Raw genomic sequence first — 16,443 nt, forward strand, 5'->3', positions numbered from 1 at the left:
AGACCCCACCCCCTAGCAACGTTTGTTAACTCATATAATAATTTAGATGTAACGGTCGATCCTACTTCTTTTTTGAAAATTATGTCAGACTGAAAATATAAAATATGACTCTAGATTAAGTGCACATTATTTCTGTAAAAAAATAAGGGTATTGCTTATCAAGTCTCACATTAATTATAGTTCTTACTTCTATCATGTTTCTACATATTTTCTTTATAACATTAAATCTATTCCGATGCTTGGAAACGAAAAAATTCGTACATTAGGTTTCTACATTTCTCGTCCTAGAATAACCACAACTGTATTCTGGATCAGATTTGTCTACATTTTGTGCATAAAAAGAAAATATTGCACGCACAAATTTTAGATTGCAGTACAACACAAACTATTTTTTTGATAAAAGCATAGTTTTTAAGAACCAGTCGGGGCATAATTGATCAAATCTTTAATATTACATAGAATATTTGGCCGGATAAAAAGCGACAGGTATTAGTCCAGTTTGAGATATACCGTCCATTAATTGTGAACACAGGTGAAGCCAAGAACACAGAAGCACAACAATTTGATAATTTGGTATCACTCCTGCAAATTAGTAGTCTGATCTTGCAAATTAGTAGTCTGACCTTGCAAATTAGTAGTCTAATTTCACAACCCAAATGAAATTAGAATATAATAACAAGGAAAACTTTAAATTAAGACAGTGAAAATCTGAAAAATACATATGTATATACAAATAAAAGTCATAACCAAAACACTTTATAAAAAAAAAAAAAAGAAAAAAAAAGAATGTTTAGTTTATCAGATGTGACTCACTTCATGTTTTTCTTTGTTTTTTTTATACCTTTATTCATCTTTTTATGATGTTATTTTCTTGCATGTGTTAACTTTTTAATCGAAATTTTTACTTTCTGTTGATAAAGTCTACCAGATGTGAAGCCAAAATATTCGGACTTTTGTTAGCATTTACGTTTTTTTTTTCACCGTATCTATTAGCAATCTTACCCGTTACTACGTTTTCGTTTCATTTTTATTACAAGTGAGAAGGCAGTTTGGTGTAAGAACAAAAAATATCCACTAAGACCTTTATAATAATGGTCACCATAGTCATAAACCGACTCTTTTGTCTGGCTAATCTTTTCTTCTTTACTTATTTTTGCTGTATTTATAACAAGCTTTGAAGTGAATCTTCAAAGCTTTTTAATTTTCTAAAGGGCAGGCAATTTCAATACATAAACAAACAAGTAAATAAATTTAGAATGAATGGTTAAAATCTAGCCAGTGTTCACATAAAAAACCTTACTCGTGTTCGGACTCTGAGGTTACTCGGAGGTTTATCTACTACCGTCAAGGCTGATCCAAGGACACATCCCGCGGACCCTCCATGTTGACCAACATAAAGCTTCTGCTAGATATCACTATAGAAAAGGCCATGTACTGCCTCTTTTATTTATAACCACTAGTGTATTACTCTAAGGAATACGTTTTTTTTACATGTTTCTTTATGGTGACATATCCAGCTTAATAGCTAATGTGTGTGCATCTGTTTAACCTTCGCTTAATTGAGTTAATAAGTAGTTTTGATGGGCTAACCTCTCAGGGGGATAGATCCACACGGAGGTACAGAGGCAAACAAAGCAGTTTCTTAAGCAATGTTAAAAAGTAATTGGAGGGCAACTAATCCCCCTCCCATTCCCTTTTTAGCTACCCTCCCTCTTAAAATACATGATCAAAATTTTGGAATAGCCATCTTGCTCAAACTAGTCGATAAAATTTAATAGCTATATCTCGGGGGTTGACTTGACCCCCACAGCCCCTGGTGCAAGTACCGTAAGTTATATAAGTTACCAATTATTTATAAACAAGGTTGGTATATACAAGGTTGGTTATCAGGCAACGCTATAGCGTTGTCTATAGTAAAGGCCATACGGCTCCAATGTTTTATTATTTACTTTTATTTTTATTTTTCCCAGAGGCACTTCAAATGGAAGGGATCGTCGTAAAAACTTCAAAGGGGGCTCATTCGATTGGAAATCGACAGTTCTAGTTTAATAGTCAAAAATGATTGGAGGGCAACTAGTCCCCCCCCCCGGCCATCATTCCCCCAAACACATCCAATCAAAATTTTGAGATAGCCATTTTGTTCAGCGTAGTTGATTTCCAGATAGAAACTATATTTTTGAGGAGGACACTCCCCCACAACCCTCAGGGCAAGGGTTTTAAGTTATGCCCTGGGGGCATAGAAGGTTTTTATAGAAGGCGTTGTCGTAGAAACTTCAAAACAGGATCATTCGATTGGAAATTCAAAGGGCTAGTGCCCTTTTTAATAGTCGAAAGTGATTGGAGGGCAACTAGCCCCCCCACGCCCATCATTTCCCCAAACACATCCAATCGAAATTTTGAGACAGCCATTTTGTTCAGCGTAGTTGATTTCTTGATAGAATATATGTTTTTAAGGAGGACACTCCCCCACAACCCTCAGGGCAAGGGTTTTAAGTTATGCCCTGGGGGCATATAAGGTTTTTATAGAAGACGTTGTCGTAGAAACTTCAAAAAAGGCTCATTCGATTGGAAATCAAGCCCTTTTTAAAAGTCGAAAGTGATTAGAGGGCAACTAGCCCCCCCCACGCCCATCCTTCCTCTATACACATCCAATCAAAATTTTGAGATAGCCGTTTTGTTCAGCGTAGTTGATTTCCAACTAGAAAATATATTTTTGAGGAGGACAATCCCCCACAACCCTCAGGGCAAGGGTTTTAAGTTATGCCCCGGGGGCATAGCCCCCCCCCCACGCCCCTCATTCCCCCACCCACATCCAAAAAAAATTTTGAGATAGCCATTTTGTTCAGCGTAGTTGATTTTCACATAGAAAATATGTTTTTGAGGAGGACACCTCAAAAACACCCTCAAGGCAAGGGTTTTAAGTTATACCCTGGGAAAATATAAGGTTTTTATAGAAGACGGTGTCGTAGAAATTTCAAAACAGGATCATTCGATTGGAAATCGAGAGTTCTAGTGCCTTTTTTAATAGTCGAAAGTTATTGGAGGGCAACTAATCCCCCCCCACGCCCATCATTTCCCCAAACACATCGAATCGAAATTTTGAGATAGCCTTTTTATTCAGCGTAGTTGATTTCCAGATAAAAAATATGTTTTTGAGGAGGACACTCCCCTACAACCCTCAGGGCAAGGGTTTTAAGTTATGCCCTGGGGGCATATAAGGTTTTTATAGAAGCCGTTGTCGTAGAATCTTCAAAAAAGGCTCATTAGACTGGAAATTCAAAGGGATAGTGTCCTTTTTAAAAGTCGAAAGTGATTGGAGGGCAACTAGCCCCCCCACGCCCATCATTTCCCCAAACACATCCAATCGAAATTTTGAGACAGTCATTTTGTTCAGCGTAGATGATTTCTTGATAGAAAAGATGTTTTTGAGGAGGACACTCCCCCACAACCCTCAGGGCAAGGGTTTTAAGTTCTGCCCTGGGGGCATATAAGATTTCTATAGAAGCCCTTGTCGTAGAATCTTCAAAAAAGGCTCATTCGATTGGAAATCGAGAGTTGTAGTGCCCTTTTAATAGTCGAAAGTAATTGGAGGGCAACTAGCCCCCCCACGCCCATCCTTCCTCCAAACACATCCAATCAAAATTTTGAGATAGCCATTTTGCTCAGCGTAGTTGATTTCCGACTATAAAATATATTTTTGAGGAGGACAATCCCCCACAACCCTCAGGGCAAGGGTTTTAAGTTATGCCCCGGGGGCATAGCCCCCCCCCCGCCCATCATTCCCCCAAACACCTCCAATAAAAATTTTGAGATAGCCATTTTGTTCAGCGTAGTTGATTTTCAGATAGATAATATGTTTTTGAGGAGGACACCTCAAAAACACCCTCAAGGCAAGGGTTTTAAGTTATACCCTGGGAAAATATAAGGTTTTTATAGAAGGCGGTGTCGTAGAAATTTCAAAAAGGCTCATTCGATTGGAAATCGAGAGTTCTAGTGCCCTTTTTAATAGTCGAAAGTTATTGGAGGGCAACTATCCCCCCCCCCCCGCCCATCTTTCCCCCAAAAACATGGAATCAAAATTTTGAAATAGCCATTTTGTTCAGCGTAATTAATTTTAAGGTAGAAATCTTGCTCTAGAGAAGGAAACTCCCCCACTGACCTCGGAGCAAGGCTTGTCAACTATACTCTGGGGGCATGCAAAATTTCAATGGAAGGCATCGTTGTATGAACTTCAAAAAAGATTCCTTCGATGTGAAATTTTAAAGAAACGTACCTTTCTCGAAATTCGAAAGTTATGGAAGGGCCACTAGCCCCCCCCCCCCCCACACACCCATCATACCCCCAAAGACATACAATCAAAATTTTGAGACAGTCATTTTGCTCAGCGTAGTGGACTTCCGGATAGAAAATATGTTTTTGAGGAGGACACTCCCCACAACCCACAGGGCAATGGTTTTAAGTTATGCCCCAGGGGCATATAAGGTTTTTATAGAAGACATTGACGTAGAAACTTCAAAACAGGCTCATTCGATTGAAAATTCAAAGGGCTAGTGCCCTTTCTAATAGTCGAAAGTGATTGGAGGGCAACTAGCCCCCCCCCCCCACGCAAGTCATTTCCCCAAACACATCCAGTCAAAATTTTGAGATAGCCATTTCGTTCAGTATAGTTGATTTCCACATAGAAAATATGTTTTTGAGGAGGACACTCCCCCACAACCCTCAGGGCAAGGGTTTTAAGTTATGCCCTGGGGGCATATAAGGTTTTTATAGAATGAGTTGTCGTAGAAACTTCAAAAAAGGGCTCATTCGATTGGAAATTCAAAGGCCAAGTGTCCTTTTTAATAGTCGAAATTGATTGGAGGGCAACTAGCCCCCCCCCCCCGCCCATCATTCCCCCAAACAAATCCAATCAAAATTTTGAGATAGCCATTCGTTCAGCGTAGTTGATTTTCAGACAGAAAATATATTTTTGAGGAGGGAACTCCCCCACAACCTTTAGGGCAAGGGTTTTAAGTTATGCCCTGGGGGCACATAAGGTTTTTATAGAAGGCGTTGTCGTAGAAACTTAAAAATAGCTCATTCGATTGGAAATTCAAAGAGCTAGTGCCCTTTTTAATAGTCCAAAGTGATTTGGGGGCATCTAGCCCCCCTCCCACAGCCATAATTCCCGCAAAAATGTCCAAAAAAAATTTTAAAAGAGCGACTTTGTTCAGCGTAGTTGATCTTCAGATTAGAAAATATGTTTTTGCAGAGGACACTCCCCCACAACCCTCCAGGCAAGGGTTTTAAGTAATAGCCTGGGGAATATAAGGTTTTCTTAGCAGGCGTTGTCATAGAAACTTCAAAAAAGACCCATTAGATTTGAAATACAAAGGGCTAGTACCTTTTTTAATAGTCAAAAGTGATTTGTGGGCAACTAACCCCCCTCTCACGCCCACGTTTTCCCCAAACACATCCAATCAAAATTTTGAGACAGCCATTTTATTAAATGTAGTTTTAAGTTCTGGAAATTAGGTCTTTGAGGATGACAACTCCCCCACAGCCCTAACGGGAAAGGGTTGTAAGTTATGCCCTGGGGGCATATAAGGTTTTGTATAGACAACATTGTCGTATAAACTTCAGAGAGGGCTCATTTGATTGGAAATTGAAAGTTCTAGTTTACTTTTTAAGCCTCAAAAGATATTGGAGGGTAACCAGCTCCCCTCCCCCTAAACCCTATTTTCCCAAATGCATCCAATAAAAATTTTAAGACAGCTATTGTGTTATAAGTAGCTCAAACATCATATAACAAATATTCCAGTTTCGACACGACTCCCCAGGGCCCGCGGGCAGGTGTTGTAAGTTTTGCCCTGGGGGCAGGTTTGGGCCTTATGGACGGCATACTTGGATTAACTTCAGGGAGGGCTCATTTGATTGGATATTGAAAGTTTGAACTCACTTTTTAATAGTTAAGAGATCTGAGGGAGGCTATCCCCCCCACGCCTTCTTTTTCTAAACCCATCTGATGAAAATTTTGAGATAGACAATCTTGTTAAAAAAAAATAGTTCAAAGGTCGGACAAGAAAAACTCCGGTGTCAATACAACCCCCCAGGGCACAAGGGATGGCGTTCTAAGTTATGCTCTAAGGGCATGTATGGTTCTTATGAAAGGGATGCTCGTATAAACTTCATAGAGGGCTCATTTGGATATTGAAAGTTCTAGTTTACTTTTTAAGAGTCAAGAGAGATAAACTGCCCCCCCCCACGCTCCTTTTGCCCCAAACCCGCCCGCTACAAATTGTGAGATAGCCAGTGTTTTTGAAATTGTTAAAAAATTAGATAACAAAACGCCCCCCCCCCCGATCCCTGGGGATAGGCGTTATAAGTGTTGTCCTGGGGGCGTATATGGTTCTTATGAAAGGGATGCTCGTATAAACTTCAGAGGGGGCTCATTTCATTGGAAATTGGAAGTTCTAGTTCAATTTTCAAGAGTCAAAAGATATCCGAGGGCAAATACCCCCCCCCCCTCACACCCTTTTCTTACCAAGCCCATCCGATAAAATTTTTATAATAGCCATTTCATTAAAAATAGTTCAAAGGTCAGACAAGAAGAATTCCTGTGTCGACGGAACCCGCCAGGGCCCGGAGGCAGGCGTTATGAGTAATGCTCTAGGTGCATATATGGTTCTTATGAAAGGGATGCTTGTTGTTACTTTGATATCAGTTTTGTTACTTTGATGAATATTTGATTTATTTTTTTAAGTTTGATTTTGAAAAAAAGACTTTTTAAAAACTTGTAACTTTTTACAATTAAAAATGAACAAAAATTAATTAAAAAAAACTTTCCTAAAAATGAGTTTTCTAGTGAAAAGTAAGGACCATTATAAAATTAAGCTCAGCATTCTGAAATTCAAACTCAAAACTACCAGAAATTACTATTAAATAATAAATGACACCCATAACGAACAGATAATAAATAAACATTCTTAGCAAAAACATACAAAAAGCAACATTGTAAATGAATAAATATATCTTAAAGCCAGTAATACTTAGATTGAATTTGAATATCAAGCTTAAAACGAAAAAAAATATTTTCCTATTGAAGTATAAATGAAACTAAAAACGAACGAAAATTAAATAAACAATCAATGCAAACAAACATACGATAGATATTAATGTAAATTAATACATAAATCTTAAAACAAGTGAAACTTAAATTGAATATGCAAATCAAGCTTGAAAAGAACAAAAATCACCACAAACAAGAGATTGTCCTTCTCTCACTGTAAAAGTCTAAAACCTAATGCGCCATTGGCGCTTTACTGTAAACTATATGCGTCGTGAACAGTCTTGGAAAGTATAAACAACATCAAATTAAATATTAGATGTATAATGATATTAAGTGTTGAAAGATCTATCAGTTCAAGAATTTATTTCACTGTAATTGTATTTTTATTTTCAATACTGTAAGAACTGGAAATGAAAATATTGGTAATACAATCCGTTTTCAGTTAACCGCCAATGACGCAGAAGGCTTTTGGTTTTTATTTATAGTTAGAAAAGGAGGCAGTATCCAAACACTTGTTTGTAGGGAAACTATATTCGTCTTTAGCAACTTTAAAAAGAGCTAATAAATTAAAATGAATATCTGATGTATAATGATAATAATTGTTGAAATCTCAACAGTTCAAAATGTTACTATAATTTAAATTTTTTATTTTCCATATTAAGTACAAAAGAAAATATTTGTCGTAAAATTGGTTTTCAGTAATGTGTCAATAACACAGAAGGCTTTAGACTTTTACAGTGAGAGAAGGTGGTCATACCAACACTCTTGTTTGTAGTGATTTTTGTTCGTTTCAAGCTTGATTTGCATATTCAATTTAGGTTTCACTCTGTTTAAGATTTATGTATTAACTTGCATTAATATCTATTGTATTTTTGTTTGTATTGATTGTTTATTTAACTTCTGTTCGTTTTTAGTTTAATTTATGCTTCTATGGAAAAATATTTTTTTTTGTTTTAAGCTTGATTTTCATATTCAATCTAAGCATTACTCGCTTAAAGATTTATTTATTCATTTATATTATTACTTGTTGTATGTTTTTGCTATGATTGTTTATTTAATTTCTGTTCGTTTTGGGTTTCATTTATTCTTAATAGTAATTTCGGGTCGTTTTGAGTTTGAATTTTAAAAGGTATTTGTGCTGAGCTTAAGTTTAAAATGGCCTTATTTTTCGAAAAGTTTTTTTTAATTAATTGGGAAAAGGGGGCATGTTTGATCCTAAGTCTTGAAAAAGGCTAAGCATATTAAGGCTAAACTTTGAGACTGTTGAGGAGAATGTCTAACAAAATCAATGTACGCTATATGTAGGAGGTTTTTCAAAAGGAAAGAACAGTAATATCTAAGGGATGGCTAAGGGTGTTAAGTCCAAACTTTAAAGGCATGTTGGGAGATATGTTGAAAAACGAACAAAGGACAGCCACCCCTCATCCCTCTTGCCATTTTAGTTACTCTCCTTAACACTGATAGAGATCTTAAAAAGCTTTTTTATTCTAAATAGTCACAGCATCTAATAGCTAAGCCTCCGGGGATGCCATGTCCCCGCAACCCCCGAGGCGAGGAATGTAAATTATACAATATGTCCATTTTTACATACAGAATTAATTATTAGGAAAGGAGGGAAATTTTGGTCATGGAAGTGTCCAAAAAAGCTAAGGGTATTGAGGCAAAATTTTGGGAAATGTAGAGGGGTATGTTGATCTAAATCTAAAGAAACTATATGTATCCAAGTTATCAAAAAAGCCTATATGCAATATCATTGGAACAGGCAAGGGTATCAACTTGAAAATTCCACAGCCACTACTACTACCGCTACTATCGAGGCTGCAAATAAGAATGGATGTGACTGCAACTGTGACTACTTCCAACTGCAACAACTTCCAACCGTGATCACAACCGCTACTACATCTATTTGTGACTACTTTCAGGGAATGTTGAACTCTGAAACTTTAATGGTGAAAAAAACCACTTCGATGTTTTGATACTTTGATGAAACTTGACGTTTCATGCTTTGACGTTGAAATGGAAAATATTGAAAAACTTGAAACTTTGGCCATCAAAAACGAACAAGAACTTTCCGAAAAAGAGACTTTTCCAAGAAAAATAAAGATCCATATTAAACTTAAGACCAGCAGAAATAGATCCTTATAATAATTCGAACTCAAAACGACCAGAAATTATGATTAAAAACGTATTATATTACTTTTTTCCCTTTCTTTTCTTTACTTTTCTTGAAAAACTATTTTTTCGGAATTTTTTTTTTTATTAAAACAATAAAGGTAGCCTTGCGCACTTTCTGCATACCTACGCCCTTATGCTTTGCCTTTTTTACACTGTTCAAAAATCTAGCGCTTAATAATTACTAAATATACTCTTTAATCTTACCTTTCCTGACCCAGTCAATAGAATTTTGAAATCTTTTCCAGCAAAAACTCCTTTTATTTCCTCTCCACTTCCCTCATATATTTTTCTCAGCTCTCTAGCTTCCCATGAGGATTTATCCTGAACTAATCCACTGCATGCATAGACAATCTTACGGGATAAATTCAAGTAATTTTCATCACCTAGACATATACCCTCTTCACTGAGTTGATAACTATGGAGGAGAAACGAATCCTAAAAAATAAAAACATAAAAAGCATATTAAAAGTTACACAATTAATAAAAACGAGTAGGCTAGTGAAACGCAGTACATGCAAGCAGCTTGCAGCACCCGCATCTTGCATTTAAATGCAAGATGAGAAAATAAAAAGAAAAAATATAATTAAAAATCAACAGATAAAAAACATCAATTTCCTTCAGCCCCATGTTTGAAGCAATTCACTCCAATCTGCGTAATACTGAGACAAATGATGAAAAACATTAAATTCAGTTATGTACTTTATTTAGTTCATATTTTTGCTGGGATCCATTCGTCTAAACCTCCCATTAAAAGTATTGCCATAAATCGGAGATTCTCACAAGGGGAGTGTCAAAGAACATTCTTTCCGTCTTTTATACTAATTCTTCGACCTTAATTGGTACATTCTCCAGATCAAAAGATTAAGTTTGTTTCGAGCTCATTATGCTTTTCATTGTTGTTGAATAAAGAAGATCAAAAATTTTAAAATGAAAGCAAAGAGTAACGCTAAAACATAAAACGAGCGAAAATTACCTATAGGTGATGGAAGCGCCATCCCTGTAAGCTTCCCAATCTTCATACTAAATTTCCAAGATATTATAGGTACTAATTAAACTCACAATAAACCATAAACAAAAATTTAGCGTAAAGAGTAGACGACTAAGAGCTTATATATAGGACAACCTCTGTCAGCTTTAAGTTTTAATGCCACCCTTGACTCTCATTTGAAAAACAGTTTTTTTTCACTAATACAATACTACAATGCCCATTAGTTGTGCTGCATATACCTTCAAAATATTTCTTTTTTACTCATGACATACATGCTTGGGAATGCACTAAGATTTGTTTGCTTGACGAATGAGCCATCACGTTGCAGTATGTCCTGTGACAGTAAGGCTTAATAAACAGCTTTTTGATAGTTTTAGGCCGACTGGCTATCTCACAATGGTTTATTGAAAGCACTTTGTACCTAGCTGGGCTAAGGTTGTTGTTAAGAGGCACAGAATGGCAGAAATCGACACTTCACTGTGGCAAGATCTCGTTTGTTTCTTAAGAATGATACTAGAACTTTTAATTTACTTTCGAATGAGTTTTCTCTCCCAATATTCTGCGACCACTTTGTTCGATACGTTATCCCTGAGTGATTGTACCATATAAACCTACATTCTCATGAAAAAGTAGAAATTTAATCCTTTTACATACATAAACTTAAAGCTTACAGCACATAGTTCTTGAACATGTTGGGTATAATACAGTAACTTTCATTAAGTGAACCGATCTGTTTGGATATGTTTCCTCCTTTTCTAAAACTATTCAAATTTTCTAATGCAAATAACTTTTGATGGGTAACTTTAAACTTGATGAATTTTACACACTTGCCATCGCGTTAAAAGTAGATTCTTTTGATGTATATCGCTTGCCTCGTTTGCATTTCATTACCTTTTACCATTGATTTTGAGTAAAAAAAAAATTCTGCAGCAAAAATTTTTATTTTTGCATCCGTCCCCCTCTTGCACGGAGTGGAAAATGTCACAATCCAATCATAATCCAATAAATAAATTGAATCGCTAAAATAACTGGGAAAGAGTGTGCTTTATCCTAAAAGATTTGGGGATGGCCTAATTTGGCTACATCGGAGCCTTTTACCAACCGTTTATTTTAAAAGGTTTTATTTTCATACATAAATTAAGCAATTAAAATTTTCAGCAATGAATAACCTTTTTAAAACAGATCTCTATCAATTTTTTTTTCCCTTGACCAAATATCAGTTTAAAGTATTGTAATTTAACTCTTATCCAATATGCGCTTCTATCAAAAGTAAATACTACCCAAGAACAAGTTGGAAAAAGAGATTTTTGCTAAAAATTTTCAGAAATTCAGCTTTTTTTCAGTTTCTGTCTTTAATGAACAAATTACCACTGACAATTAGTTTCGTCTAAAAACAAAAAATAAACATGTAGCTTCATTAGTTTGTATTACAATATTCAATTACATTTCATCTAAACCAGTTCTTACTTGACTTTTTTTTCAATCATGTGTGTCTTATTAGATCACTTTTCAAGAAAAAGCACCCCTTCTTTAATCTAGAATCTTATCAACTTTTTATTAAGATCAACCCGACTAAGCGTTACCATGAACACTTGGATCAAGAATTGGATTCTCTAAGCCAGAATTTTTTTTTTTTGTATACCAATAATTTTCTTTTTCGAAAAAAAAATTCCACAGGTTTGCTGACTAAGGCACCACCTTCTGTCACTTCAAAAAATAAACTCAAATATATAAATAAAACAACACTTACATCATATCCAGGGAAAATAACTTTTAAGTTATTTTCATCGGGGAAAAATGAGCCATGGAAGAATTCACTTGGAATGTTACAAGAGCTAATCGTCGTCAAATCGTCAGGATTCAAAACTAACAGCTCTGGATATTCTTTTTCGTGTATAAGATACACAATAAAATCCTAAAACAAATAAAATTTTCAATTTACGTCCACTTTGTGTGTTCCAGATTTACCTAGAGTTTGCCCACTTTCCGCCATCTGCTGTAAATCTTTGAGTGCCACATATGCCACACAGTTCCGCCTCACTTGGCACACTTCCATCATTTTAACACACTTTAGCCAAGCTTGGCATGCACCACCTGGTGTACGTGATTACTGAAAGTGGGCAATCCTTCAACATTGATGACATTACATAGTTCACCTTTGTATAAATTCATGCCCTAAGGGCGAAGGTTTTCAAAACATTCAAATATGCAATAGGATAAATCCTAACTTCATTCGGAGAAATATCATTAGGCTCTGTTCCACGATGCACTGGTGCAACAGACAGGAGTGCTGGGGGTCCCTGGGAATGCGGTTCTTTTTTATGCGTCATTTCTGTCACCAAATGTTTCTAAAATGTTACAGAATAGTGACGAAGATGTTTGATAAAGGCCAGTGAACAGCTAATATTCAATGTCACAGTAATAATCAATGAACGTTAAAAAGAAAAAAAAACTGACAGGCCATCCTTCGTAAAACATTACCTAACTATCTTATACTTCCTTTCAGTATTGACCTCCGCACTCAGGTTGGACCAAATTTTTTACGAAGCTTCTCATTTGAATCAATCACTCAAATAAGTGCATTCCTTACACAATTCCTCTGGGAATTAACTTCGTTTGGTATATATTTTTCCAATTGTCAAAGGAACCTGATTTCAGAACCATTCTTAAAAATTGCAAGTCACTTAGCCTAGGAAAAAATGGGGGTAAAGAATTGATGCTGGATAACGAGAAGATCGATCAAGTGAATAGCTTCACTTACAGGGGTAGTATTATTAGTAAAGACTTTGGATGCAGTCGAGATGTAAAAGTAGGATAGCCAAGGTAAGGGAGTTTTTTCCCAGTTTAAAAAAAAAAGTAATAACAGGAAAATAAGTCGGCAAAGTATGATTACCATATTGGAAGCCACGGTCACAACAGTGGTCAAGTGTAGCTCTGGTTCAAAGACGCTTCGAAAAACTCAAGAAGACATGCTTAGTGTTTTCTAAATTAATCGTCTAAGGACAATTTTAGGCACTCGTTTGACTGGTCGTAATTCAAACAGTAAGCAGTTTCTGGCTCGTCCTTATAATGTAGTTGCCCTGCTTCACACACCATTTTTGCCCCCTTTCTGGGAGATCTTGAGTGCGCCTAGGAAGAAAGATATCAGGGCATTATTTTTTATGTATGATCGGTATCTGCTACAAGTATGGGTCATCCATATGCGACGAAAAAAGCATGTCATCCCTGAATGGCGTGGGATGGAGTCTCAAGAAAGGATCTAAAGGAAATTGGAACTAAATGGGATGGGTAAAGGGTGAAGCTTTGAAATGATTGGGATAGAGGAAGAGCATGTTAGTTGAGTTGACCTATAGTGGACAAGTGCTGCAGTGAGTTGTTTCTGTAGCAACAATGGTACTAGTAAGACTCATCTTCCATTTTTATTTAAACTTTGTTCAACTACAATAAAAACAACACCCTTTGTGCATTCACCTTCCTAGATATTTAAAAATAATTAAAGCTGCCAATTTGCTCAATTCTTTAATTGCTTAATGTCTTGTCTTCGTCCCCATTTATTCCTAAATTAAGGTAATTCGTCTATTCAAGGTTCATTTTCGAAGTCACCCTGACACCCTGGATCCTCAAGCCTCCAAATACCTTCATTTCACCAGCACTATATTTTAGGCAGTTAGATCATCTGCATAATCTAAATCTAGGATCTTTCCTCTCCCTTTAATAATACTATGTTTTTCTATTGTCTTTGCTGCACGATTGTTGCAGCAGTATCTGCAGCCTAGTAAAGGGCAAACCAAGGCCCACAGCAAGCAAAATCTTTAAAGTATAATTTCTAAGAAACTGTATAGTGAGAAACATTTTGCAATGGACACTGATTCGGAAATAATACTTATTATTCAGATTTGACACAGTAATAACTTGTAATTATTGAAGCAAATTTTTGAAAATTTCAAATAGGAGCTTTAAAACCTCCAAAAATGACATCAAATCAAAATAAAAAGTTACAACCTGATTAGAAAATTGGCCTGCGAATATCGCATTCAAATATCCAAAAGAAAACGTGGCAGTTCGATATACCTAATTTACTTCAGATAAGACTCAATTTAAGACTGAGGCTTTAGATTCATTAAAAACAACTTCAATGGGTTTATTTTGCAGTTTTTTAACGGTTTTCGAGAACTCAAGAAATACAACGCCCAAGTAGGGGCGTAATTAGATAGGTTGAATTGCTTAAAAGAAAAATAGTGTTTTTTTTTTGTACATGAGTGGAAAAATAGTGGTTCAATCTAGAAATTATGCCAATATTTCCAGGAAATTTGAAAGACAAGTTACGCAAACTGTTTTTTAACGGTTCATTTACATAAACATTAATACTCGAATATCTTACTTCGCAAGCCTAATTTTTTTTACATACTCCGTTTAAACCAACAGGACTTCATCTTTAAAAGTTTTTTTTTCTGTAGCCTCTGTTACTGGCACTGGAGAGCATATTTTGTTCTCTCAGGGAGTAAAAGGGATTTTTTTCCTTAGCGAAAAATCAAAATATAAAAAAAAGATTAGTCACTGTTTTTCAGTTTTTTCCAAGAGAGGAGTACTTAGTAAAGGAGTTAGCGAAGAGCCATGTGCCTCCCAAGTGTTGTTATTTTGATTATTGCTTTCAGGCCTCATCTTAGAACTGATGGTCATAGAAAACTTAAGAGGAGGCTTATTCGATTATAAATCAGAACTCCTGGTGCGACCAGAATAAAGCAGAGGGCACCCCCCCCCCCCTTGAACAAAAGTGCGTGCACTCCGGTCCAACACTCTCTGACCAACATTATCTCCAGCTTCTCTTGGTTGACATTGTATTAGCTCTGTTTCCAATACTCTTTGATCAGCAGTACAAGGACAAGAGAAGATCGGGATTGAGAAAGGAGGCAGACCCCTCAGATATAATAGGGTTTTTGTCTGGTTTCAAATTTTAATGTCACTTTTAGCATCCATTTGTAAAAAAAAGGTTTGTTGTATCTAATTTCTGTTATTTCTTCATATCATATTAAGACTTATTGTATGCATGAGGGGAAATTGCACCTACCGCAACCCCCGCTCTTTCCGCTAAAGTTTTAACTTCTGTATATTTATTTTTCAAGAATAAGAGATCATTTAAGAGTGTTTGCCTTACAAAATAAAATATGAGTTTCTTAAGAGTAAGTTCTAATCTAATTGATGGTTTATTTACCGTAATCATTATAACTTGAAGATTTTCTTGACATCACTCGTTATATATTACACTTTTACTCACACATAACCGTATTTGGGTGTCTTGTTTATCTCGGTTCGTCAATTTTCGGATTCGATAGTTTTGATTGATTTTCAATCGCAGTTGTCAGATTTCTGAAATTTTAGCTGAGATGCTTGGTAATATTGTTCAATTAACGATATTTGTCGTTACTGCGCAGGGTAGCGAAGGGGAAATGATGGGTTGGTGGTTTGAATTGCTACAATTGGTCAGACTTATGTACAATATGTCCCATTTTTTTTTACGATTTTCATGTGGTAGCCCATTATATTGTACAAATGACTGTATTTCATTAAACTGTTTAAAGTGTCCAGTAAGAACTAGAGATTTACGGCAATTTAGGAGAGGTTGGGGATGAATTTTGTATTTGGCGAGCCCAGTGCCCCAGAGAGACAATGTCTTTCCAACAAAAAAAAGTTATCTAATGCAGCATACATTCTTACCTACAAATAAAAAACCTGAATTGTCAAAAGTTTTATAAAACTTACTTTAGTTGCTAAGATTTTGCCTCGAGGAAGATTTGTTTTTGAAGCCTTCACAGCATTGCGAATTGAACAGCCCAAACCAGTACCAATCTTAAAAATGGAAGCGTTTACCGAAACATAAACGTAGTCCTCTTTGGTAGCCAAACTATAATTCTTAACGGGTCCAGAATGCAAATCATCATCAATAGTTAGGCTAAACCTTTCACAAAATAATGATTTCGGGATTCCATTGGACACCCATTCAAAATTGGTCGGTTGTAAACATTGATAAGCTGAAGATTGAAGAGCCCTAAGTATTTCTGGAACCTAAAAAAAACGATTAAGAAGAAAAGAAGAAACATTAATATAAAAAGCATCATGTGATTGTTCATGATGCAGAGGCATATTTAAAGCGCAACAGACCATAGGGTTCAAATAAAAAAGGACAAGAGCCTTAAACCCTCCAAACACTAGAAAATACTGATTTTTATGAAGT

General features: G+C 36.0%; 1 protein-coding gene across 1 annotated transcript in view; it reads right to left on the minus strand.

Annotated features, from left to right (window-relative positions):
* Positions 1-16,443, minus strand: part of LOC148955348 (E3 ubiquitin-protein ligase MYCBP2-like) — a 470,872-nt gene that overhangs the window by 351,730 nt on the left and 102,699 nt on the right. Inside the window, 3 exon segments of the mRNA XM_089101721.1 lie at positions 9,428-9,658; positions 11,962-12,126; positions 15,972-16,274. Coding sequence (XP_088957847.1) covers positions 9,428-9,658; positions 11,962-12,126; positions 15,972-16,274 — 699 coding nt within the window.

Source organism: Artemia sp. Qi Xiang Cuo, chromosome 2 (assembly GCF_049724085.1).
Source record: "Artemia sp. Qi Xiang Cuo chromosome 2, ASM4972408v1, whole genome shotgun sequence".
NCBI classification, from domain to species: Eukaryota; Metazoa; Arthropoda; class Branchiopoda; order Anostraca; family Artemiidae; genus Artemia; species Artemia sp. Qi Xiang Cuo.